The sequence below is a fragment of the Natrix helvetica genome (genome assembly GCF_964273705.1).
Source record: "Natrix helvetica genome assembly, chromosome: 10".
Classification (NCBI taxonomy): domain Eukaryota; kingdom Metazoa; phylum Chordata; class Lepidosauria; order Squamata; family Natricidae; genus Natrix; species Natrix helvetica.
Window position 1 is genome coordinate 20439936 of NC_138561.1, and position 26629 is coordinate 20466564.

The following is a 26629-nucleotide window of genomic DNA, read 5'->3' on the forward strand; positions in this document are numbered from 1 at the left end:
GCCATGCATACCCTTTAGGAGGCTTCCAGTGTGCTCCTGGGGGCCATTTATTTGCTCAATTTTGCCCCCAGGAGCACTCTATAAGCCTCCTAAAGGCTATGCATGCCCTTTTTTTGGCAAAAAATGGGCCCATTTTCTCAAAAACCGGGCCGTTTTTGGGAGGTCTGCAGAGAGCAAAAAAAAATTTTTTTTAATTTGCCTCTTCAAAATCTTGTGTCTCTTATACTCCGGTGCGTCTTATACTCCAAAAAATACGGTACCTTCGCTACCAGTTCGCAAATGTGAACATGCACGTACCACCTTCCGCGTGGATGGAGCCTACTACCGAGCGTGCCTCCAAAGGTAAGTAGAACAGCAAAGGGGAGGAATCTGCTGTGCCACGTCATTTAGATTAGCTAGAAAGCAGGAAATCCTGTTTTCTAGCTAATATAAATCATGCATCACAGCTGATCGTCGGAAAAACCAGTTTGCCTGAACCGGCAGCATTTTTTTACTACTGGTTTGGGCGAAACGGTCTGAACCGGTAGCATCTCACCCCTGGGCCAAGGGAAATGCAGTATTTCTGAAACATTCTTTGTCCCAAAAGGACTGATTCCCCTCTCGGAGAGCGAGCAGGATTCATCTGGAGCTTATTGGTTTTCATTTTCTGGATTGATGGTGCGGTTGCTATGAAATGATAAGCCGAGTCAGAGACCGAAGTCACATCCAGGAAACCCACCATCTGCTTCTCCGAAACAGATCGGCTGCCCTTGGCATTCCGCGACAGAGATTTCTTCATATTGTTCATCTTAAAAAGCTTCGCTGCCTTTGGAATTTAAATAATGCAATGCTTTATAACCGGTACTTCCCACTGTATTATTTGTTAGTGCCTTGACCAATGAGGCAGATAATCCAAGGCCATTAAGTTTTCCATATGAAGAATTGGAATATACTTACAAGGCCAGGAAATGGTGGCATTCGGGTTTTTGTTTCCTTAGGAACGCATGACGGTCTCTTCCACTACATACGTTAGATGCCGACATAGGTTTCTTTTCTTTTTTTTTAATGAAAGGTTACAATGAAAGGGATAATAACTAATGCAAACTTTAAAAAACCCTAACCCTAAAGAAAAATTGAAGGGGCAGACATGAAAAATAGGGAAAAAATGCAAAAGAACAAAAAAAAGAAGAATTTTGATCTGGTTCCCAGTGCCAGGGTTCTAAGTAACACCCCCAATGAAAGAAGACTCCAAGGCTTGAGTTTCCTCAAAGTTCCATTTTATTAGAGATGTGTCATATTGGCACATCTGGGAAAACCCGAATCTGAAAGTTTCCAGGTTCCCCCCCCCCAAATGAAAGTTCAAGTCCCTGCCCAGCACCCACATGTCCATCCCATGATCCAATCTAGTATCATCCAAGCCAGGAGTTACCTCCCAGTCATCCCATCAAACTGCAGGGCCAGATGACCTTGACTTTCTGAGAAAGAATGTTGTTATGGCTACATATCACCCACACACTGTATAATCCCCCCTCCCATTTTCCCACTCTGCATCTCTTGGTGATATTTATTTATTTGTTTATTTATTTCTTAGCACTTATAGACCGCCCCCTCTCCCGAAAGGGATAGGCCCAAAGTCACCCAGCCAACTTTCCTGGTTATGGTGGGACTCAAACTCATGGTCTCCTAGTTTCTAACCTGGTGCCTTAACCCACTAGACCAAACTGGCTCACTATGTATGACATATATAACAATGATTTCTATCCAGCCTCTTTTTAAAATGAACTACTTTGATCTCACTTCCAAAACTATGCACTTCAACTGCAGTACCCAATACCCTTTGGTTTTAATTCTTTTAAAATGCATATTTTAGCGATAAAACGCACACAACATGCTTAGCCAAGTCAGTCAAAGACGTAGCTTACTGCATTTTAAAACCATCTCAGCACTGGATAAGTTAAAGGCATGGCTAGTTTTTGCAACTCAGTTTACAGCTGCAACTGAGTCAATTCGACACTCTCGTTTTGTGAGGCCTGGGACCCCAGCCACTATTTTTGAATAAATGCATATTTTAGAGAGAAATGTGCACCAAGGCGTGTAATTTATAACGAGAATTATATTGAGGAGACTGTAGTTTTTCATATGTTTTTGTAGCCGAAAATTGATGCATAAATGGGATGGAAACAGACTTCAGAGTGAATAAATATATGCAACAATAGTAAGAACTACTAATAGACCCATTTCTCCATTCCTATTAAGGTTGCCGAGTTCTCCGTTTTTATGAGCAAATCAGCAGTCGTTCTTTCTTGCTTACCCATAATAAGAAATGTGCAACATTCCACTAGCAAAACATATTTTCACATCTGCACAATCCTAGGCTGGTTGGCTAAGCTACATTCAAAGAGAGCGGATCCAGAAGCAAACCTAGCCCAGAACAATGCACAAAAATAGGAACTTTGGCAAAAATGAGTGGACCTTAATGGAGAACAAATGCTGGGCATTCTGGATCGCAGATGTTTTGTGTTCGTGGTAGATTTCAACTCCTTTTGGTGTTTCCCATGCAACCACAGGCAGATGGTCTATCTTATCTGCGTGCCAATTAACTCATCAATTAATCTGTTAAATGGGCATAATCATATTTATCTGTGCTGCAGGATGTTGCCCAGTTCAATTAATTCATCTTCTCAACAGGCTTTGGGATCCGAAGATGAAAGCGCAGGATAAAAATAATAATAATGAATAATATTAATAAGCCAAAGATATCTATCAAGATGTACGACGACATATTTTTTAGCTTCTAATTGCTGCTGAATTCTGGAGCAGATGGTGCAGCAAAAGCCATTTCTGTGGTATACTAGGAGAGGGTCTATAACTCAGGATGATGAAACTATGACTCCTACGTGTCAAGGTGGATCGTTTGGTAATTGAAGAAGTTAATAAAATAGGATGTTTTCAAAAATATACCGACTTTTGCGTGGCAGGGAACTTCTAATTCACTTTTCACAGAGTTTCTGACACGACGTTGATTCCCAGCTGACTATGGGCATTGACTTCCTTTCATTATGTTTCTGAAAAGTCACTGGATGATGCATTGGTTGGGTTTACGCCGCAGGGAAAGCCTTTCTCATTTTAACCTTGTTTTATTAAAGCAGGGGTCACCAACCTTTCGGACCGCAGGGACCACTAAATTCATAATTTTAAATCCCGTGGACCACGAATATGATCTGCCTAATAACCAGCTGGGTGGGTGTGGCTAGGTGGTCATGTGACTGGGTGGGCGTGGCCAACTCGATGTCACTGACATTGAGGAGTCCCTCACCAGCCTCTATTTGCCCCTCCCCTCCCAGTCACTCCTCCTCTCCCCACCCAGGCTCCTTAGGGCCCCAACAGGAACTAAGCAGCTACTATGAGAAAGAGTTGGCAAAACAGCTCAGTTCAAATTGGATCTGACTGAGAAGGAGGCTCAGCAGAAGCACTTCACTGAGGACTAGGAGCATAGGCTTTACAAGCAGAGGGAAGACCTGTGGGAGTGCAAGGCCAGGTACCGGTGCCTGGAGGCTCATTGGCCTGAGATGGTTAGCCAGTTCTAGGCTATGATGCAGTCCCACTGGAACGAGGCCCTCCGGCTCTTCACCACCAGCGGCCCTTCCCTCCAGCCTTCGCCCAAAGCCCTGCACCAGGAGGCTGAAGCAGACCCCAAGTGGGAATTTCTGCGCCCTTCCAACCCGCACAAAAAGACCCTGAAGGGACAGACTCTCTGCAGCAACAGAGAGGAAGGAAGGCTGAGTCAACCTTGAGTCTGGTGAGATTCAAACTGCCAATTTTCAGGCAGCCGGCAGGCAGCAGAAGTAGCCTGCAGTACTGCACTCTCACCACTGCTCCACCGTGGCTCTTCATGATTATAAGTGGAGATCTACCTGTATTTACTGTATTTTGGAGTGGCCTTCAGAATTTTTTGTTGCCCTGTTCAAAATGAGGAAAAGGAGGATGCCGTCTCTTCAAATTCTTTAGTCTGCAAACAATTGTCTGATTTTAATAAGTTAATATGCATTGCTAAAAATGTTACATGCCATCATTTCAGTAATTATGTTCTGTATTGATAAGCAGGACTGAACGGACTGATTAAACCTTCCATGAAAGGGCTAATTTTCAGAGGTTTTGCTGCCTGAATTTAGGGAACTGATTATTTTATCCCCTGCCTTCCAGTCCCTCTTTCTTTTGAGCTCAAGTTTAGAATGTGAAGTCAGCAATTATGTTCACACCACTGGCTGGCTTGACTTGAAATGACCTACATTGAGGGCCTGCGAGCATCTTCGGAAAAGAAAAATGTGTTTTCTGAGCATCTTCAGAAAAGAAAGCTGTGTTAAACAGCTTTCTCGTTGCTATGTACTATTAAAAAAAATTGGATTTGTAGATAAAAGTACAAATCTTTTGGGGGGGAATTCAGAAAGAATAATGGTAGAAATGTATGTCCCGTATTTCTTATTGCACAGTCTAAGACAAAACTTATATCCTAATGATTATTAATTAATGAATAACAAATATCCATTGTATTTAAATCTACTCTACTCTACTCTATTCTGATTCTATTCTATTCTACTCTACCCTATTCTACCCTACCCTACCCTATTCTACCCTACCCTACTCTATTCTACTCTGCTTCTATTCTATTCTATTCTATTCTATTCTATTCTATTCTATTCTATTCTACTCTCTAGAGTAGGGGTGTCAAACACAAGGCCCCTGGGCTGGATCCAACCTGCGATGTGGTTGGATCCAGCCTGTGGGGCTGTCCTGAAAATGGAAGAGGTCAGTCCACATTGCTTCGGCCCAGTCTACCCAATGCGAAGAAGAAACATGCCAACAGTTTGGAGAGTGGTGTCAAGCTGGTCACGCCCACCCAGCTGACCATGCCCACCCAGTCAGCCACGCCCAGTGAGTGGCATCAAGCTGGCCACGCCCACTCAGTCCCCTGAGGTCAACCATAGTCCTGATGCAGCCCTCAGTGAAATTGCGTTTGACCCCCTTGCTGTAGAGGAGCCCTGAGAAGGATGGAAGGGAAGGGAAGAAGAAAAATGACCCCCAGCAAGGTGGATTCATTGCCACACCAATGATTAAAGCATGAAAAAATCCACGAAGGCTCCCATCAATCAAGGAGCATTTGTACAAAAGTGATGGCTTACTTCCACTAAGCCTGTGATTTTCTGAGTTTGCATGTGAATCTACATGCATCTTCGGCATAATTGAAAATCCATTTTATGCGATCTTTCATCTGATAGGGAATTAGATCAGTTTATGCTCCCAGAGAATGACCCAGCAAATACATAAATGCATCCACTAGAATTATATTTTGTCTATGGGCAAAGATGCTATCATTTACTGATTCATTACACGCTCAGAGGAGTGCTTGATTTTAGAAAGCTACCTGAAATTATTACTGTCAGTTTGCACAGTAAACGGAGATAAGCTTTTTTTTTTTAAAGTAATAATAATGGGGGGATGAAACCTGAAGAAGTAAAAGAAACTCTGATTGCAACCTTAGATGTTTTGGTTTGCTTGGCGCATGGGGTTCAGAATTGTAAATATAAAGAGAATCTCTTCAAAGACTTTGTGGAGCACAGTGCCTAATCCCCCCCCCCTTCATTATTGGGTTAGTTATCTCTTTTAATTACATTCCTATTCTGGAAGAGCTGATAAATGTGCCGATTGTGCCTTAGATTCAGAGAACTCCTGAATTAAATCAGAGCAATTGAAGGTTTGTCAAATGTTGTCATGCAAATCAAGTCCTCCCAAAAAGCAGGGAGCAGTTAGTTTGGTGACAAAGAGCGTACACACGTACACACACACAGAGAGACACAAATGGCAACCCCTCTCCCTATATCCATTTCCCTGTTAATTGTGTGGCATCTTTCTTGTGGAAACTGTCAAGCACACAACAAGCTAGTGCTTTTGTGCATTGTGGTGATGAGATGCAGTGAGGAAGGGGACCACCTGGAAGAAGGATGATACAACGTATTATGAGATTAGACGTCCATTTAACAGAATAACTGAGTTGGAAGGGACCTTGGAGGTCTTCTAGTCCAACAGCCTGCACAAGCAGGAAACCGTATACTGTTTCAGACAAATGGTTATCCAACATCTTCTTGAAAACTTTCCAGTGTTGGAGCATTCACAACTTCTGGAGGCAAGTCATTCCACTGATTAATTGTTCTCACTGTCAGGAAATTTCTCCTCAGATCTAGGTTGGTTCTCTGCTTGATTAGTTTCCACCCATTGCTTCTTGTTCTGCTTTCTGATACCTCAGTATGAACATGTCATCGCATGATGAATGGCTAATGGAACCAAATATTAACTATAGTTTATTCCAATAATAACCTGAGGGCAGGACAAGAAGCAACGGGTGGAAACTAATCAAGGAGAAAAGCAACCTAGAATCAAGGAGAAATTTCCTGACAGTGAGGACAATTAACCAGTGGAAGTTTTTAAGAAGAGATTGGAGAACCAGTCTGAAGTGGTATAGGGTTTCCTGCCTAAGAAGGGAGTTGGACTAGAAGACCTCCAAAGTCTCTTCTAACTCTGTTATTCTTGGCTCTTCTACTCTACTCTGCTCTGCTCTGCTCTGCTCTGCTCTGCTCTGCTCTGCTCTACTCTACTCTACTCTACTCTACTCTACTCTACTCTACTCTAGAAAGGGAGACCTGATAGCATCTTCCAATGCTCAAAGGGCTTTCACAGGGAAGAAGGTCTCAATTTATTCTCCGTAGCACCTAGGGATAGGACAAGAAGCATTGAATGGAAGCTCATCAGAGGGAAATAAGGACCTCCTGATATACTAAAACTCCTGTTATTCCTCGCAGTTGAACAGGCTGCAGTCTCTTCGATCCTACACTGCTTAGTAAAAATGCAGCAGGTTGTAGGAAAACTTTTTTGGGCCAAGTTGGCTGCTTCTTCGAGGAATCAGAACAGGAGAGGTAGTCCTTGACATACCACCACAATTGAGTCCAAACTTTGTGTTGTTAAGAGAGACATTTGTTAAGTCAGTTTTGCCCCATTTTATGACCTTCCTTGCCACCGTTATTAAGTGAATCACTGCAGCTGATAAGCTAGTAATCCAGTTGTTAAGTCAAAGATGGCTTCCCCATTGACTTTGCCTGCCCAAATGGGCATCACATGACCCTGGGATACAACAATGGTCATAAGTAGGAATCAGTTGCCAAGTATCTGAATTTGAATTACATGCCTATGGGGATGTTGCAATGGTCGTAACTGCGAAAAATGGTCTTAAGTCACATTTTTAGTGCTGTTGTAACCTTGAACAGTTAGTAAATCAATGGTTGTAAGTCGAGGACTGCCTGTAGTTAAAAAATATGTGTAGGCATGCAAAAAAAATGTTTAGGGGTGAAGATTTGCAATTCTTCTCCTTCAAGGGAGAAAACTTTTTTTCCGGCCATGCCAGAAAGTAATATTATAAAGGTCGAGGTAGAAATGTATTACTCCATGGCTGATTTGCTTTGCAAATTAGCACCGGTGGTCAAAATGCCCAGAAAATGCTATTACTGAAAATGTCCTGGCGCTTCCATCTTTAGTGGATAAAATCACAGAGGTGATTTTTGAAAATTAGTGCTGTAAGCTGTAAAACATTTTGTAGCCCCCTCTTACATTTGGGGGGTTGTTTTTTTTTTTTTTTTTTTTTTTGCTACCCTTAAAGAGGAATGTACACAGGGCGTATCACTTCAAGGTGTTTTCTTTTGCGTGAAAATTGAAGCTGCCATTGCAAGTTTTTCATATTCCACACTACTCTAAACATTATGATGGGGTGGGGGTGGGGGATTGAAGAAGCATTTTGGTGGAATATCTATGAAGCTTTGAATGTCCTACATGCCTTGGGGCATCCTGTTTAAGTGACTCTCAGCAGTTTGCAAACAGATCATCTACAGGTGATTTCCAGAGTTCTCTAGCTTAGCTGGAGTTGCTAAAAAGGCTGAGAGTTCAGATCGACACACCACTTTTCATATCCAATAGTTCAGCTGACTCCAGAGAGTGACGTCTTGTCTCGGTAGCATATATACTAACTTGAAATTTGGCACATATGTTGCACTTCACTTCTAGGTGCTTGCTAAGAAATGACTTTTCAAAATGTTCGGATTGTTAGTATTTCTTATACAGTAATTAACATGCTCTGATGCTAGGGAGTTCTACTCTCCCACCCCACCTGAAAAGAACTCTGTTCCAACTGCCAGCTGCCTCACATTCCGTTACCTCAGTTCAAATTGTCAGATGTTCCACTCCTTCACTCAGGAGTAGTCTGAGGCTCCTTACAGTACTAAATGTCAGTACCTCACCAAAATGTCTATGCCTTCCACCTGTGTCCTGAACTCAAGGCAGCGGGAGCGATATTCCTTTATGTGTTTCACTCACCGACCACCACCGAGCCAACAGATTGTGAACCGAATTTCTCCTGCATAGCCCCATCACATAGTTTCATCGCCAAGCATGGGTATCCAGCTAGTATCACATAAGGGAGAAGAAATCAATTCAGAATGAGGCGACTACTTTCTGAGTAAGAATTGACATCTTTTGGAATTAATTCATTTTGCTTTTGATGGCATCAACAAGAGCGAAGATTAGGCTGTCTTATTTCCCCATATCATAGAGAACCCATCCACTATAAAACAAAGCTGATATAATGCTAAGAGGAGGGATAATAACCTTAATGATCAAGCATTAAATCATGATTCATCTGATGGCTCATTTATCAGCGCCAGCTCCATCCAAACACAGCACTGTCAAAGGAACTTGTATAATTACAACAGAGAAACCTTTAATTATCCCATAAATTTGCTTGTTGTCATTTAGCTGGCTGCAGGGCTGGAATTAGCGATGGTCTCAACAAAATCAAAGCAAAAATAAAAGAGGCTAGGAGAAATGTGTCACCTATTTGCAACATTTCCCTGTACTGAAACTTTTGGTGTTTCAGAATTTGTACTGTATTACGTTTAATTTCTGCAATAGTGAAATCAGCTTTCGTGGTTGTGTTGTCAGAGAGCTGGCCTGCGTATTCTCCTCCTCTTCTCCATATAGAGAAATCCCTGTAGACCAGAGTTACTCAACCTTGCCAACTTTAAAGATAGATTTCAATGCAGTTGCCAGAAGTCCCAACTGCATTGAAAGAGAGGGAGGAAAGGAGGGAGGGAGAAATGGAGAATTGGATGGATCGAGAGTTGGATGGACGGAGAAATGGATGGACGGAGAGATGGATGGATGGATGGATGGATGGATGGATGGATGGATGGATGGATGGATGGAGAGATGGATGAATCGATGGATCGATGGATCGATGGAGAGTTGGATCGATGGATGGATCGATGGGTGGATGAATGGATAGATGGATGGATTTCTAGGACCTTGTTTTAATGAAATTTCTTTGGATGGACCCTCTCTAAGATGTTCTAATTTTATTTTACTTTGGGATTAGGGAATATTTGTGGGAATATTTTTGGAATTGTTTTGTCATTGCCTCCTTCCTAGGGATGAGAGAGAGTAACTGGCTTAAGGTCATCTAGCTGGCTTTATGCCCAAGGTGGAACTAGAACTCAGAGTCTCCCAGTTTCTGCCCTGGGGCCTTAACCACTCTACCAGACTGGCTGCCTTGCTGTTCTAATGTCTTTGCAAGCAATATTGCTGGGAGTGTAATAGTTTAGCATACTGCTTTAAAAGAAAGTAGAAATTGTAGCCTGATCTTTGCTATCTGTGTTCTCCATTGAGCAACAGAGTTGATGGAGTCTCCCAACAGATGGGTGCTCAGCAGTTGCACTCAACAAACAGGGGAACTCTCCTTAATTATTGTTAGTCCAGTTTTTTAGAAAAGAAGTCAAAATATTGCTCTATTTATTATAATATTTCTCTATCCAGAAGACATCATTATTTTCACCAGCTATTTCTTCCTTTTACCTATTCTTACTCTGGCTTGTACCATCTGGCCCTAGTCATAGGCCATGGATGGTTATTTCTAACAATTCACATGCCTTGTAAATACATATTGTTGTGCTGCTACAGCTGAAAATATATATTGTTTTCATCAAGAGCTAAACCAAATGATCAATGCATTTATTGTTGAGATTTGGTAACAAACATGCTGTTTTCCATTTTCTCAAACATTGATTGTGCATGTGGTTACATCTTACCTGGAAACTAATTCCATAGACTGGTTCTACCTATTGCCTGCCTAGCATAACAATGGAGATACCCCAAGTAGAATGAATGTCTCATTCTTTGGAGTAAATTGTCTTCTTTCTTCATCTCTGCAGACAATGGACAATCCAAAATACGAGCTCATCCTAGAAGCAAAGGACATGGCCGGCCATGAAGTTGGGTTGACTGGCACCACCACCGCAACCATCGTCATTGATGATAAAAATGACCATGCGCCAGAATTCACCAAGAAAGAGGTAAATGTTTATTTCGAAATGCACAAAAGACAAGAGGTTGACAGGCTTAAACCTAAATCCAAACTAAAGCAGAGATAAAATTAATGACAACCTTAGGGGGAAAAAGTTCTATTCCTCACCTGGTTGAATCTCACAACTTCTCTTTTAAAAGGTTAGCAGACACTGTTAACATCAGTTAAGCAGGTCTATGAGGAACACAGTGGCTCAGTGGCTAAGACACTGAGGTCGATCAAAAAGGTCGGCAGTTTGGCGGTTCGAATCCCTAGCTCCGCGAAATGGAGTGAGCTCCCATTACTTGTCCCAGCTTCTGCCGACCTAGCAGTTCAAAAGCATGTAAAAATGCAAGCACAAGAATATGAACCACCTTTGGTTGGAAGGTAACACCGTTCCGTGTGCCTTCTGCATTGAGGCATGCCAGCCACATTACCACGGAGACATCTTCGGACAGGGCTGGATCTTTGGCTTTGAAACGGAGATGAACACCTCCCCCTAGAGTCGGGAACAACTAGCACATATGTGCGAGGGAAACCTTTACTTTTACCTTAAGCAGGTCTATAAATACACTAGCTAGTCATTCCTAAAACTATTCATTTCTGAACTATTAATTATCAACAACTAAGAAATGACATCAATGTCTATGGAATTCTCAATGATGGGTAGGATGAGACAGATGTGTGGGGTAGACATGGGGAGTAGAAAAAACACATCAAAATATGCGGAAGCAGTGGTTAATATTAGTCAAACTAATATAAATTATTTAACTGGCCCCCAAATGCAGGAATCTTTCTTGACAGCAAGCATTATTGTTTTGTACAGTCCAAATTTATTTCTCTGGGGTTTGTTTGTTTTTTAAGTTGGAGTAAAATTTCATTTGAATCAAGAGCTGCAATATGAAACTTGATGGAAATCATCATGTTTGTCAGCAGCCTAGCAAACAAATTCACTCTGAGAGGGGCTCATTTTGACAGGACCATAATGACTTTTCCAATATCAGAGCCTCTAAATTTAGTATCAATTTTCTTCCTTAAAAGGTAGATTCTGTGATATCGGCTGTGTTTTCCCTAAAGGGAGGTGGTGGGAGTGGAAAAGAATACTTTTCTTGTACAAAAGAGGAGCTTGCTTATAACTGGGGAAATCAAACTGGTGTTGGGTGGGATGAGGGAAGGACACCGACAGAATTTTTTAAAAAAATTGTGTGTATTTTAATTGTTTCTCAGACTTCGCATCGCATTTGAATGTAAACAATGCAATGCTTTCCACGTGGGAATGTTTAGCCATTAAATGACAATTTAAGGACACGTTTGAGGTGGAGAAGACTAGTAGTTTATTTTTTTATTTTTTTATTTGTTACATAAAAATGTCAAATCAATGCATGAACAGTATGGCATCTGGGCGCCATACATTCCAGCACAAACAAGACTGATCAAATTAAGGATTATTATTACATTCAACCACTTTATGAAATTTCCACTACAATACAGATCTATATTAGGTCACAATATCTCGTTATTCAATTATTCCACCTATTTCTCACTATTACTTCCATTTTATCAACTAAAAGTGTAATACATTAATATTCCCTTTATTTCTATCTTTTACTCTAGCTTTTCATTTTATCACCCTTTATTCAAAAGCTTTTTAACTCCTAATCATATCATTGGTTTAACTTCTAATCATATCATCTGCCTACAAGAAAAGAGAAAGAGGATAAAGAGGGGGCAGTTGGAAAGACAGTTCAAAACAGCCACCAGGAGCAGGAATCAACCCTCCATCCTCTCTTGCCTGCTTTTTATTTTAATTGCTATGCTTTTAAAAAAAGAGGGATGAAGGGAAAAGTGAGTCAAAGCAGCCGTTAAGAAAAATAAATCCTCTGCCCATCATCTCTTGCCCACTTCAGTACTTCAATTGCTATACTGTTTCTCAGAGTTTGCATCGCATTCGAACGTAAACAATGCAATGTTTCTTTCCATGTGGGAATGTCCAGTCATTAAATGACAATTTAAGGACACATTTGAGGTTGGAGAAGGCTAGTTGTTTAGATGCCTTTAAAATAATGGGATACTTCTAAGATCTTTGGAAAAGGGATGAGATGAATCCAAAGCAAATCTGTTTCAGGATTAACTCCTAGTTTCGTAGGCATTCGTACAACCCACAATAACATCACAGACATAATTTGTGTCATTTATACAACGACATCATCACGCATCATCACACGCACATCGGGCCCACAATCCAGAACAGGAGCTGCAAAGGGGGGATGAGTGCACATGCACATGCCAGGAAATGTATTTCTGGTTTCCAGCATGCACACACACACACATACCAACCACCTAATCTTTTGGTTACTGGCACGCATCCATGCATGACAATCAGCTGGCTGGCATGCCTACCCATGCTGGAAAACGTTCAGTTTCCGGCACTACCGCATGCGTAAAGGCCAGCTGATCATTGCACATGTATGTGTGCCAGAAACCCAGAAGAGGAACGGGTGACACCACGCATGCCAGGCAACATAGCTCTGCGTGCCACTTCGGGCATGCATGCCATAGGTTTGCCAACACAGTAATAGACCAATTTAAAATTCAAAAGTTCCAGCTTTCAAAGGAGGTAAAAAATAAATAGGCTTCCACACCCAGAACATTATTATTACAAAGCTGACTGTACTTAACGCAGGCTGTGCATTGGTAGGGAAGGATGGCTGGTGCTCGGAAGTGAATTAATTAACCAAAAGAAAATTAAATCATGATGCAGAATGTATGCAGCGTCAGCCGTTAATTGAATTTGCCTCCAGGTGTGGCCACTCTTTCCAGTTAAAGTCTAAGAAAGTTAAAAAAAAAATTAAAAAAGAATCGTCTAAAAATAGCCAGCGAAGGAAAATTAGTCTCATTAACTAAAGAAACAGTGGTGTGACCTTTTCAGTTGTAATTACAGGTGCCACGAAATACATTCCTTGAATGTTAGCAGGCAACAGGTGAGAACTTCCTCCCGTTTTTTTTTTCACGGCCCCAGGAAAGGCAGGAGCGAAGAGATGGGATTTGATAAGAGGTGGTATTCAGCCAGTTCTAACCGGTTCTGGCAAACCGATAGCGGAAATTTTGAGTAGTCTTGAGAACCGGCAAATACCATCTCTGGCTGGCCCCACCCCCATCTATTCTCTGCCTCCTGAGTCCCAGCTGATCGGCTGGGTCTTCTTTTGTTGCCCTGCACAGGAGAACAGAGCTAGAAAGCCGATTAGTGGGGTGGGGTGGTAATAGAGATTTTATAGTATCCTTCCCCTGGTGTGGGGAGGGAATGGAGATTTTACAGTATCCTTGTCCTGAAGTGGAGTGGAAATGGAAATTTTACAGTATTCTTGCCCTGATGTGGGGAGGGAGTGGGGATTTTGCAGTATTCTTCCCCTGGAGTGGGGAGGGAATGGAGATTGTACAGTATCCTTCCACTGCCACGCCCACCAAGCTAAGCCCACAGAACTGGTAGTAAAAACAATTGAATCCCACCACTGGATTTGATATAGGAAGTCCTTTACTTACAACCATAATTCAGCTCCAAATTTCCATTGCTAAATGAGACTGTTGATAAGGGAGCTTTTGCCACACTTCACAATCTTTCTTGCCACCGTCATTAATGGAATCACTGCAGTTGATAAGTTAGTAAGCTGGTTGTGAAGGGAACTTTGCCGTTTCCCCGTTGACTTTGTTTGTCAGGCCACAAAAGTGATCCCATGACCCCGGGAAACTGCAACCATCATAAATATGAGTCGGTTGTCAAGCGTCCGAATGCAAATCCCATGAGCGTGGGGATACCATAACAGTCATAAGTATGAAAAATGGTCACAAGTCACTTCTTTCAGTGCCGTCCTAACTTGGAATGGCCACTCAGCAAACCGTTGTATGTCAAGGACTAGCTGGAGTTTGCAAACTGAGTTTCTGAGAAAGAAAGAAATCAGAAAATTGACATGGGGCCACTGAAATACAGAGATGTTTTCTTGGAAGGAAACCTTGGCAATCCAAGTCACGTGAGAAAACCCCGGTTTATTGATGACTGCACTTCCGCCTGGCAAAATAGAGCTTTAGTATCAGAGCTAAAATAGGCAGCCAGGATTGGTTTGCACCCTTCATGGTGCCATTATGAAGCTCGGCTTCCCTTTCAGCTGTTTTTCTTTTGATATTTACAGATAGAGAGAAGCTTCTGTCTCTCTGATTTTCTCTGCCTTTTATTTCTGCTTTTTGGCAGTTCTTTACTTTTCTTTCAAGATATTCCTTTCAGCCGCCTCTCTTCAACTGACCTACATTGTCAAGAGAAAACACAGCGGAGTTTTGCCTGAAACTAGCTTTGGATTCCTCTCCCTCCTCCTCCTTCTCCTTTTTCTTTCTGAAGGGTGGGAGGGTTGCTTAAAGTTTCTTAGAAAGGCTGAGTATTTCCTCTTGCTAAAAGTCAGGTCTGTTGCACCAGGAATGCAGCTTGGCTTGGAAAAAAATTAGGCAGAGCAAGGCTGCAGGAATGTGTGTTTGAGTTTGCTTTATTTCTGCTTGGTCTTCGGCTTACAATTGTTACTTTAGTCATTATCATCATCATTTTTTAATGACCCCATAATCCCTTGTGGGCTGGAATCTGGGCAACTGAATGGAGCTAGCAGAGTGTTTGAATGGCCCGATGCCCTTCCTGTCGCCAATGCAGAATTTTGTTCAGCAGATATATTCTCACTGTGCCCAGAGAGAGAAATTACAACTGTTAGTTAAGTGCCTGTTCAAAATTACCCCCAAAAAAGTGACTTATGACCGGTTCTCACACTTACTACCCTGTTTCCCCCAAAATAAGACCTCCCCGGATAATAAACCCAATTGGGCTTTTGAGCGCATGCACTAAAATAATCCCTTCCCTGAAAATATTGCAACACAGCAGCAGCCATGAGGTGAACCCTCTCGCCACCTCCTGCACCTCAAAAATAATAAGACCTCCCTGAAAATAAGACCAAGTGCTTATTTCGGGGGTCAAAAGAAACTAAGACCTTGTCTTATTTTGGGGGGAACACAATATTGTTGTAGAATTCCCATGGTTATGTGATCAAAATCCGGGCACTTGGCAACTGGCATGTACTTACGACAGTTACAGTGTCCCCTGATCACCATGTGTAACTTTCCAGCTGGCTTCCAAAAGCAAAGTCAAGGAGAGAAGCTGGATTCACTCCACAATCATGTGATTCACTTAACAACTGCAGTGTTTCACTTAACAACTGCGACACAAAGTTCATAAAAAGGGGCAACACTCACTTAAAAGCTGTCTTGCTTAGCAGTGGAAATTCCAGGCACAGCTGCAGTCATAAGTTGAGGATTATTGTAGCGGCAACCAGATTCTGCATTGTGGGGTGGTTTTTTTTTTATGTTCTCATGGCGAGGGGGGAGAAAAAATATTTTCTGAAAAATGCAGTAGTTCGAAGAAGAGACCACCCATTTCCTACTTTTGATAGATAGTTTCAAATTGCTCACATCTCCTTACATGACAAATGGAAGTCTTAAGGTCCCATCATTAATTTGTTTGCTTTCATCAGCGAGCCTGGGTTATAATTCCGGAGGCAGAAATGGAGCATCTGGAATACACTTAAGAAGCATCTCTTTAACGTCCCTGACAACATGTCTATTAGTGAAATTGACAGCTATTAATGCCAAACAGCCAGAAAAAAAAGTTTACTGTGTTGAAACCAGAATTAGCAGTTTCCCCTCATCTCTGCAAATTAATTACGAATGTATTTTTCACGTGTTCTGGGTGTGCGAAAGCGTCAAGAAAAAAAGAGAGAGAAATATCTGTTGAATGCTTCCTTGAAGAATATTAACGAGCTGGGTGAAGCCTCCGATATTTTATATTTGGGGTAACTTGATATCTATATGCATAGAGCTGCATCCCAGTAGGAAAGGATGGGCACCCAGGGTGATTTGAATTGAAAATGAGCAGGCAATTTTCAATAATCTTATTCTTTGAGAAGCTAATAGAACAATGGGCAGCCTACTGAGTCAAATTATACCTAATTTTTCCTTCTGGGTTTTAATCCATCGTTTTGATTTCTCGTCCCTTCCCCAAGCACGGAAAGTGTTCATGAGTAATTTGAACCTCTGGACAGCAAGACTTTTCTCCTGGGGTTTCTTATCTAAGGGAAAGGATTCAGAAGCTTCGTACAGGAGTTGTATCAGGAGCAAAGGGTGAAAGAGCTCAAAAATCAGATCTAAATGCAAAGGAGAATTAAACCTCCCCTTCTCCGATTAGCAGGTTGAGAGGCTGAGAAAATGGCTGGGGGAGAACACGCCGTGCCTTGCAATCATGCAAATAGGTATGAAAAACGACAGACATAATTGCTCCGAGATGGAAGTTTTTTAAACTTCAAGTAAACATTAGGAGGAACTTCCTAACAGTTGTGTAGGAAGAAAAAAATCCATTCCGGTTCCAAGCCGTAAATAATATGGAGGCTGGCTGACTGCAAGGAAAGAAGGTTTATTTGGTTTCCAGAAACTTCAGTGACAGCAGAAAATGTTTCTGGAGTGGCTGACCAAATGGCTGAGTGAGTGGATGGATCTTTATAAGGTTCTAGGTTTTTGGGATTGAGATGCTCCAGGGGGTTGCGCAATAGTGAGCCTTCTGTCTTTTGCTATTCTAATGGTGGTAGGAAAAATCCTGTTATGTCCTTAAAGGTCCTGTCCTGTCCTCAGAAATTTGGTGGGGGAATGTACATTCTTCATCCCATCAACTCTAGCCTTCTATGGTGTTTTGTTTCTGAATAGACTGGCCCTGTCTTTCTTAATAGTTACAAAATATTCATCTGTAAAGCTTCTGCTTGAGGCTATTAAGGAAAACTGGTGCTGCTTCTGCCTTTGTTAAGATTTTTCGCCATTTCTCCTTTTGGGGAAATATAATATTCCCCCAAAATATTTCATTCTCTGGGTGAGTGGGGGCTTCCCAGAGTAGAAAGTATACAGTACTGGAATGGGAGACATAAAAGCATTACCGGAGGCACGGAAGCAGAATTTAGGGATATTATAATTGTGGCAAGCAGGGAATTCAGCCAGATGGCCCTCTAAAATCCCTTTTGACTCCAATTCTACGAGCACATATTTGCAGATTTATTTTAATTTGCGATAAGTACCTTCCCTTCCAGTTTGAAATTCCAGGAATAAACAGATAGTCATCGACTTATGACCACAATCGAGCCCCAAATTTTGGTTGCTAAGAGAGACAATTGTTCAGGGAGCTTTGCCCCATTTTATGCTCTTTTTTGCCACCATTGTTAAGTGAATCGCTGCAGTAGTTATGTTAGTAACAAGGTTGTTGAGTGAATCTGGCTTCCCCATTGACTTTGCTCATCAGAAAAGAGATCTTGTGAGGAGTGTGAGATGACATTGCAACGATACGACGTGTGATCTTGGAGCGCCAAGATTGCAGTCAATATTTCTGCCACTGGACAGTCCTTTTGGACCTAAACCATCCTGAAGAGACGGTAATAGAGAAGAGTATGTCCTGCTGATCTCAGGGACACCGCAAAGTCCCTGATTGATCCAGGAGAAGCTCTTTTTTCCCGATTATGAATGTAAAAAAAAAGAATAATAATTATGTGAATGTATGTATAGAGAACAAAAAATAAAAATCTTTATTTAAAAAAAAGAAAAAATAAAGAGATCTTTTGACATTGCAACCGTCATAAGTACATGCCAGCTGCCAAGTGCCTGAATTTTGATCACGTGACCATAGAGATGCTGCAAGGGTCATGTGTGTGAAAAAACGCTCCTGTCACTTTTTTCAGTGCCATTGTAACTTTGAATGGTCACTAAATGAATAGTTGTAAATCCAGGACTACCTGTAAAGGAAAGGATTCCCTTCCTTTCAAAGCATTTGCTTTGACATCCCAAACAAATTGTCCTTCCCTCCAAAAAAACATCTCGGCATCTAAATGATATCAAAGCAGAAGAACAATAGCGATGTTCTGGGCAGGGGAGGTGAATGCTTTTGTCAGGGTTCCAAATAGCATCCAAAAGTAAATCAGAGTCCAAGGCAAAGTATTGCTCAAAGTTCCAATTTATTAAGAGAGCCATGTTGGCACATCTGGGAAAACCTGAATCTGAAAGCTTCCCGGTTTTCCTCACCTAGTTGAAAGTTCAAGATCTTGTCCCCACCCCCACAAGCTTCCACCCATCCAGTTCTGGTCAGGTGCAGAGATGCAAAGGCAAAAGACGATTTTGGCTTTCTAGAAAGAATTTTGTTATGGCTACATCGCATCTCACTCCTACAATCCCCCCCTGCCATTTTCCCACAATAGAAAATGCATAGTAGACTAATAGAAAGTGTGGCAGGCCAAAGATCCAAAAGGAAAGATGGCTGCAGGCTGACAGATTTTTCTGCAAAGAAGCAACATTTCTTAAAATAAAAAGGTGAAGGTTCCCTCGCACATATGTGCTAGCCGTTCCCAACTTTAGGGTCGGTGCACATCTCAGTTTCAAAGCCAAAGAGCCAGCCCTGTCTGAAGACATCTCCGTAGTCATGTGGCCAGCCTGACTCAATGCCGAAGGTGCACGGAACGCTATTACCTTCCCACCAAAGGTGGTTCCTATTTATCTACTTGCATTTTTTCGAACTGCTAGGTTGGCAGAAGCTGGGACAAGTAATGGGAGCTCACTCTGTTACACGGCACGGGGATTCAAACCACCGAACTGCCAACCTTTCTGATTGACAAGCTCAGCGTCTTAGCCACTGAGCCACCTTTTTTTAAAATATTTTTTTTACATCTTGCTGTTTTTCTTAAAATAGTAAGCTATAAATAACAAGAAAAATAAGTCTTAACAATAGGATTTAAAGAGGCATTCGTTTCCCTCCCTGTTTTATTTCACCAGATGTGATCCGTCTGCATACTAATTTTGTACCTGTAGATAACTGCTCCCTGCATAGAACAGCCTCTTGCAAGACGACCGATGGCTGTTTATCCATTCTCTCTCTCCTTGTCCCATCATCAGACCCAATTCCCCAATGAAACAGTCTTATCACCTCTTCGCTGGGGTCATCTGCAATGCTTTTGTTCCCGTCTCAGCCAAGGTCACCGAATTCTGTAGACGTTGTCTCTGTAATCTCCGGATAAACATTTTAAGCAAACTGCAGAAATGACACTGTCTCTGCCTTTGATGGAAAGCCCTTATTTCTGTGTTTTTAAAGGAAGTTTTGATAGATGAGGAAGGTCAGTCGAAGGGGTGGACAATCAGAAGGATGCTCGAAAAGGCTTGGAGGTCATCTCTGCCCTCTCACCCCTCCCAAGCAAAGACCTTTGAATGTGATTTTTGGCTTGGTTTTTTTTTTCTGAATTGAAATGTCACCAGAGAGAGAAATGCTCAGGGGCAAAGTATGCTGATTTTGTCCTTATTTAGCACAAAAGCGTGGAGAAATATCTTGTCCTTCATTGTGCCTGATTTTCTTCAGCTGTTGGAATGCTGCTAGAAATCCTCAAATTTCTATTAAAGCCCATCTTGATGGATCATTTGGGACGGGTTTTCTGTAGCAGAGCCTCTCTCTTTACCATTAAGGAAATCCATTCATCACATTCAGAAATTCTTGAAATGTTTCTCTTCCCATGGAGGAATTTGTGAGTGCCAACTTCTCAAAACTGCTGCCCATCAATTGGATCAAGACTTGTGCCCATGCCGATTTAGTTGTTTTGGGCAGCTATTTATTCTTCTACTATTTTTTTAGTTATTTATTAGTTTGTCAAACATGTACAGGATAGCAGGTATAAGTATGAACATATGACATGAACAAAGGAAATGAATACAAGTAAATGGGGACAGTAGGACAAGGACGGCGGGCACGCTGGTGCGCTTATGCATGCCCCCTTTACAGACCTCCTAGGAATGGGATGAGGTCCACAGTAGACAGTTTGAGGTTGAAGCTGTGGGGGATTTGAGGCTGTAACAATGGAGTTGGGTAGAGCATTCCAGACGTTGACCACTCTGTTGCTGAAGTCGTATTTTCTGCAATCGAGTTCGGAGCGGTTTACCTTGAGTTTGTATCGATTGTTTGCCCGTGTATTATTGCGGTTGAAGCTGAAGTAGTCAATGACAGGTAGGATGTTGTAGCAGACAATTTTGTGTACTATGCTTAGGTCAGACCATAGGCGGAGTAGCTCCATGTTGCCCAAGCCCAAAATTTCGAGCCTGGTGGCATAAGGGATTCTAATGCCATCTTCTCAAAACTGCTGTCCATCAATTGGATCAAGATTTGTGCCCATACCAATTTAGATGTTTTGGGCAGCTGCTTATTCTTCTACCATGACAAATATTCTTCCATAACCAGCTTCCCGAAACATGAGTTGACTCATTATCTATGTCTTTCTCAAATGCTCGATTATCATCTTCTGGCTGGCTCTTGATACTGCATAAGTATCTGAGATAGGCAGATTCTTGAGTTTGATGGCTTGTGGTCCTAACATAAGCTGAGATACCGTCTTGTTTGCTCAGGAACTAAGTCAAGTTCCTTAGCATGCTGAAGTTATTCTTCATTAACCTTCTCACTTCATTAGCCTTTTTACTGTAGACGCATCTATAAAGAAAAAAGTCTCAGATTCAAGTTGCTGACACAGGCACTTCTGGCTGAGAATATTGTAGATCAGGGCTCTCCAAACTTAGCAACTTTAAGACTTGTGGACTTCAGCTCCCAGAATTCCTCAGCCAGCATGCTGAGTTGAAGCCCACCCATCTTCTAGCATGGTGCCTAGGGAATTCCGGGAGTTGAAGTCCACAAGTCTTAAAGTTTGGAGACTCCTGGAGTAGATGTTTGTAATTAGAGTGCATGAGATATCACAAGGTGGACTTCTGGACCAGCTGAAGAGGAGGCAGCTGTTGACTGTTAGGGCTATCCTGTCAGAGCAAAAATCATGGGATAGAGGGACAATCTTTTTCCCATCTGATCCAGAAAATTGCTGGTTAATTAGATGTGTAGCATGCAAAATCCTTAGCGATAAAAGTTCCTGCTTCAGTGGGTGGAAAAAGTGGTCTTTGTGGGCTAAGCAACTTGTCTGGAATCTTTTCTCATTGTTGGCTTGCTTAGCTTTGCAGCCCAGATGCTTGTTTGCTTCATGGGTAGCTGAATCCTGAGCTCTCCATGTTGACAGTCACTTAATATTTATTTGTTGCTGTGAATGCTTTCTCTGCAATTTTCAGCCCATCTGCTGCTTGGACAGGAAATGGGAGACAGAGGCATAGTCATGGCAAGAAAAATAAAAATACACCCAGAGAATAATGGCTTATAGTAAGAGGGACCTAATTTGCTCTGTATGAAGTAATGCCTTTTGTAATTTCACCACATAATTTCATTTATGGTTACAGCCATCCTGTAGAGTAGGCCAAATTTATTATGCCCTTAGTGCAATATGCAACTGAGACCAACTCAGGAGCTACAACTCAAATGTTCTCCCCCTATTTCACAGCTCACAAAACCTGAATTCAATTATTGTTCCTAGGATTCCAATCGCGGGCATAATTATTCTACTTATTGAAAATAAGCTGGGTAGGGCTTCTGGAGAGGAGATCAAATCAAGGCTTTTTGAGATCACCAGGGCCACCCAGCCGGCTCTAAGGTGAGGTAAAGCACAGTGGGAAGCTATTTTGTAAAGGCTAGCAGTGTATTGGGTGGTTCCAACCTGTTTATACTCTTTGTCTGCAAGAAGGATGAGAAGGGAGACTGCGAGATTTAATTGGGCTGCCTTTAAATTTGATGCCTCTGACCTTAAACTTGGCTGAATGAAGGGTGATGTTTTTTAGAATAGAATAGAATTCTTTATTGGCCAAGTGTGACTGGACACACAAGGAATTTGTCTTTGGTGCCTATGCTCTCAGTGTACATAGCAATAGTAATAGCACTTAGACTTATATACCACTTCATAGTGCTTTTACAGCCCTCTCTAAGCAGTTTAGAGAGTCAGCCTATTGCCCCCAACAATCTGGGTCCTCATTTTACCCACCTCGGAAGGATGGAAGGCTGAGCTGGTCAGGATTGAACTGCCGAACGGCAGCTAGCAGTCAGCTGAAGTACCCTGCAGTGCTGCACTCTAACCACTGCGCCACCTTGGCTCAGAAAAGAAAAGATACATTTGTCACGAATCATAAGGTACAACACTTAATGAGAGTCATAGGGTACAAATAAGCAATCAAATCATACTAGGAAACAATCAATATAAATCCTAAGGTTACAAGCAACAAAGCTGCAATCATACAGTCATAAGTTGGAGGAGATGAGTGATAGATGTTCTTGGATGCTCGGGGCTAGCACCAAAATGTCAGGTTCTACACCATGTTGGCTGACCTGGCTGAGATCTGAGATTTTTGTGGAGCAACTAAACCCTACCTTGGTCATTAGGGGACCCATACAATTTCAGTTTTGCCCAAGGACTTATATACATGGACCACCTTCACAGGTTATTCTCTGCCATCATGATATAAACGGGCTGATGATGATTGGGAAGCAAACCAAATAAACAAAGTCACCATGAATCAGAAAATGCAGAGTAGGATTAATTCCACCGAGAGATATATGCAGCAAAACATGCTCGCTTAATGGTCTCTTAATGCTCTCTCAAGCATTGCATTCATAGACTGCATTAACAGAGGAATAGAATCAAGAACACATGGAGTGCTAGTACCACTTTGTAGTGCTTTGATGAGGCTACACTTGGAGTACTGCATCCAGTTTTGATCACCACAATATAAAAAAGTTGTTGAGACTCTCAAAAGAGTGCAGAGAAGAGCAATGAAGAGGATTAGGGGACTGGAGGCTAAAACATATGAAGAACGGTTGCAGGAACTGGGTATGTCTAGTCTAGTGAAAAGAAAGACTAGGGGGGGTGACATAATAGCAGGATTCCATATTTGAAGGGCTGCCACAAAGAAAACAGGATCAACCTATTTTCCAAAACACCTGAGGGCAGGATGGAGACTAACCAAGGAGAGAGAAAAACCTGGAACTAAGGAGAAAGGTCCTAACAGTGAGGAGAATTAACCAGGGGAGAAGCTTGCCTTCAGAAATTCATCACTGGAGGTTTTTAAGAAGAGACTGAACAATCATATATGTGAAATGGTATAGATCTCCTGCTTGAGCAGGAGGCTGGACTAGAACTTCCAGATCCCTTCCAGCTCTATTCTGATTCTAATTTGAAGACCTCCCTTCCAACTCTGATGATGTTCTAAACTTCTTCTGTCTCGTACACATTCATATCCACAATTCTAAATGGAACTTGATGTACGTTTGCACATAAATCCCAACATCTAGCATTTCTCCAGATTTTTCCCCAGCATTATAAACTTTTTTCAGAGCTCTTCTGAAACGCGTACGAGTCGGTCATACTATTGATGTTGCCCGCAGCTGACTTTTGAGTCCTTTTCATGCCTATTGTTCTCTCTTTCCATTACCTGCAACTGGACTTGCCAAAGATAAATAGGAACTATCCGCCTGGCTTGACTCAGAAGTATCTTTGATCTTTTCTTTCCTTTCTTTATTGATGTCTGGTGGTCTCACCCCAAATTTGCTCCCTGAATAACTAGATTGCTTTTTCTGCACTGAGCTCACATCACATCAATACTTCCCTTTCTGTAGAGATGCCTCGATCAGCACAACGTCATCTGCAACCTGGTGCCAGTGGCTTGTTTTGTAAACCCCCTTCTCCTGCTATCAAATTCTTCATCTTTGAAGCTCCAGATCCCACACCACCCCTCAGTCCCTTTAATAAGTGGAGGAATCCTTCCATGTTATTCACAGAGTCTCAGTTGCTCTGCCATTGCTCACAAATTGGTAAAGAAACAAAATCAAAGCACAAAATAGATGGGAAGGATGCCAAGGAGTTGATCGAATTCATATGCATCTCTGGCCTTCAGTCACTTGTCAGTTGGCATGCACATTAAAACAGCTGAATGCACTTCTTTCCACCAGCAAACAAATGCAAAACATTGCCAAAATGGTACTCAGCTCCCACTTGGGTCTTAGAATGAAAACTTTCAGACAACCCATTGATACCCTTATTTAAAAAAATAAAATTAACATGATCGTATCTCAGCAGGATGATTAGACCAGGCACGACTGCACAGAAATCCATTCAGCAAAGAAAGCAATTTATCAATGGCAAATTGATTTTAAGAAATCGCTTGATGGGGCACTGAAAGGATAAGGACAATTGTGGGACTTTCTCTCTCCCTGGTTGTTTCTACTCATATCAAGAAGGTAAAACTTATTTCTATAAGAATTGAAAGAAACTCACTCAGTGCTATAAAACCAATCAACCTGAAGGTTCCTACACAGGAAACAAGCAATATCCCACAATGATTAGAACACAACCTCAAGTCCACAGATTTAACATAGAATAGGAATAGGAATAAGAGTGGAATGGAATGGAATGGAACAGGACAGAACAGAACAAAATAGAATAAAAATGAATTCTTTATTGGCCAAGTGTAATTGGACACACAAGGAATTTGTCTTTGGTGCAGATGCTCTTAGTGTACATAAAAAAATACATTCATCAAGAATCATAAGATATAACACTTAGTGGTAGTCATGGGATACTAAATATGCAATCAAATCATACTAGGAAACTAAATAATACAATATAAATCGTGGATACAACCAACAAGGTTGTATTCATAAGTGGGAGGAGATAGGTAATAGTGCAGAAAAGAAAATAAAGATGGCAGCACCCAGGATAGAACTGGTATGGTCACGTGTCCGGATGAGTTACCACCTATTCGGTCAAACCGGTCCGAACCGGTAGGAACCCACCTCTGAACTGCACCTCATAGAACTGGAATATGTCAATAAATTCAGATGAGAGCTGTGGTTTTTCAGAAGTCTTGATTAAAATACCAGTGGATTGAAATATCAGTGGAATGATTTGCCTCCAGACATTGTGGTGCTCCAACACTGGATGTGTTTAAGAAAAGATTGGACAATCATTTGTTTGAATTAGAAGACCTCGATTAATCGATCAATCAATCAATTGGAAGAGAGCTGGAAGGGACCTTGGAGGTCTTTTAGTCCAACCTCCTACTCAAGCAGGAGATCCTATACCATTCCAGACAAGTGTCTGTCCAATCTCTTCTTAAAAACCTTGAGTGTTGAAGCACCCACAACTTCTGGAGGCAACTTCTGTTCCACGGGTTAATTGGTCTCAACACTAGAAGATCCTTAGGTTGTCACGCTGCAGTTGTTCCCTTGTGAATCTGTAGAGAATTTGGAGGGAGAAAAAAAAAACAGGAATCGTAGAATGGAAATTTCCGTTTTTCCTTCCGTTTTAGAAAGGGAAGTTGAACGAACAAGCAAATCTCCCAGGGCTGGAAATCTTGACAATAATTTTAAGTCCGCCTCACATCCTGGGAGTGCTCCTGCACAACATTTGTGGTGGGGAAATATCACTAGAGCCCAGCAGGACAGATTGCAACATAATGGAAGATAAAATACAGCAACCTTCGTCAAGGCAACAGACCTTGCCTCCAAATAGTTCTGAATGAAGATGTATGAGTCAGAATCTTAATGCTGGTTTTTCCCAAAGGCGAGGTGATTTTTAAAAAAAAAAACGTTTTAAGCCTATTTTGAATCTGACATTTTCCCATTTCTGCGTTACACGGCTTTGGCAAAGCACACGAAGCGCTTCTGGCAGGTTGATCTTCCATAAATAAAATATATTTTGCTTCTGAAGAGACAGTTCTCTCCAACTAGTCTTCTCCAACCCTGTGAAAAGATAACAAATCTCATGATCGATCCGGTGTTATCATCTACATTAGTGGGGGTTTTTTCCCTACGTTGGTGTTTTTGGCTGCTTAAAGAGCTGCGGATTTCAACTCCCAGCAGGCTGGCTGGGGAATTCTGGGAGTTGAAGTCCACACTTCTTAAAGCAGTCAAGGCCGAAACACACTGATCTCTTTCTCCTGAAACCATCCTGGTTTCCCACACATAATCGCATACACATATTTGTGATGGCGCCGTGGTAGTGCAGTGGTTAGAGTGCAGTACTGCAGGCAACTTCTGCTGATTGCCAGTAATTCAGCAGTTCAAGTCCCACTGGCTCAAGGTTGACTCAGCCTTCCATCCTTCCGAGGTTGGTAAAATGAGGACCCAGATTGCTGTGAGCAATAGGCTGACACTGTAAACCACTTAGAGAGGGCTGTAAAGCACTGTGAAGCAGTATATAAGTCTTAAGT

The 26629-nt window shown here is 41.8% G+C and overlaps 1 protein-coding gene across 2 annotated transcripts in view; it reads left to right on the forward strand.

The window, feature by feature from the left end:
• Positions 1-26629, forward strand: part of CDH13 (cadherin 13) — a 405453-nt gene that overhangs the window by 319597 nt on the left and 59227 nt on the right. For both annotated transcript variants that reach the window (XM_081963468.1, XM_081963469.1), the window contains one exon: positions 10284-10424. In XM_081963468.1, coding sequence (XP_081819594.1) covers positions 10284-10424 — 141 coding nt within the window. The remainder of the gene's footprint in view (positions 1-10283; positions 10425-26629) is intronic.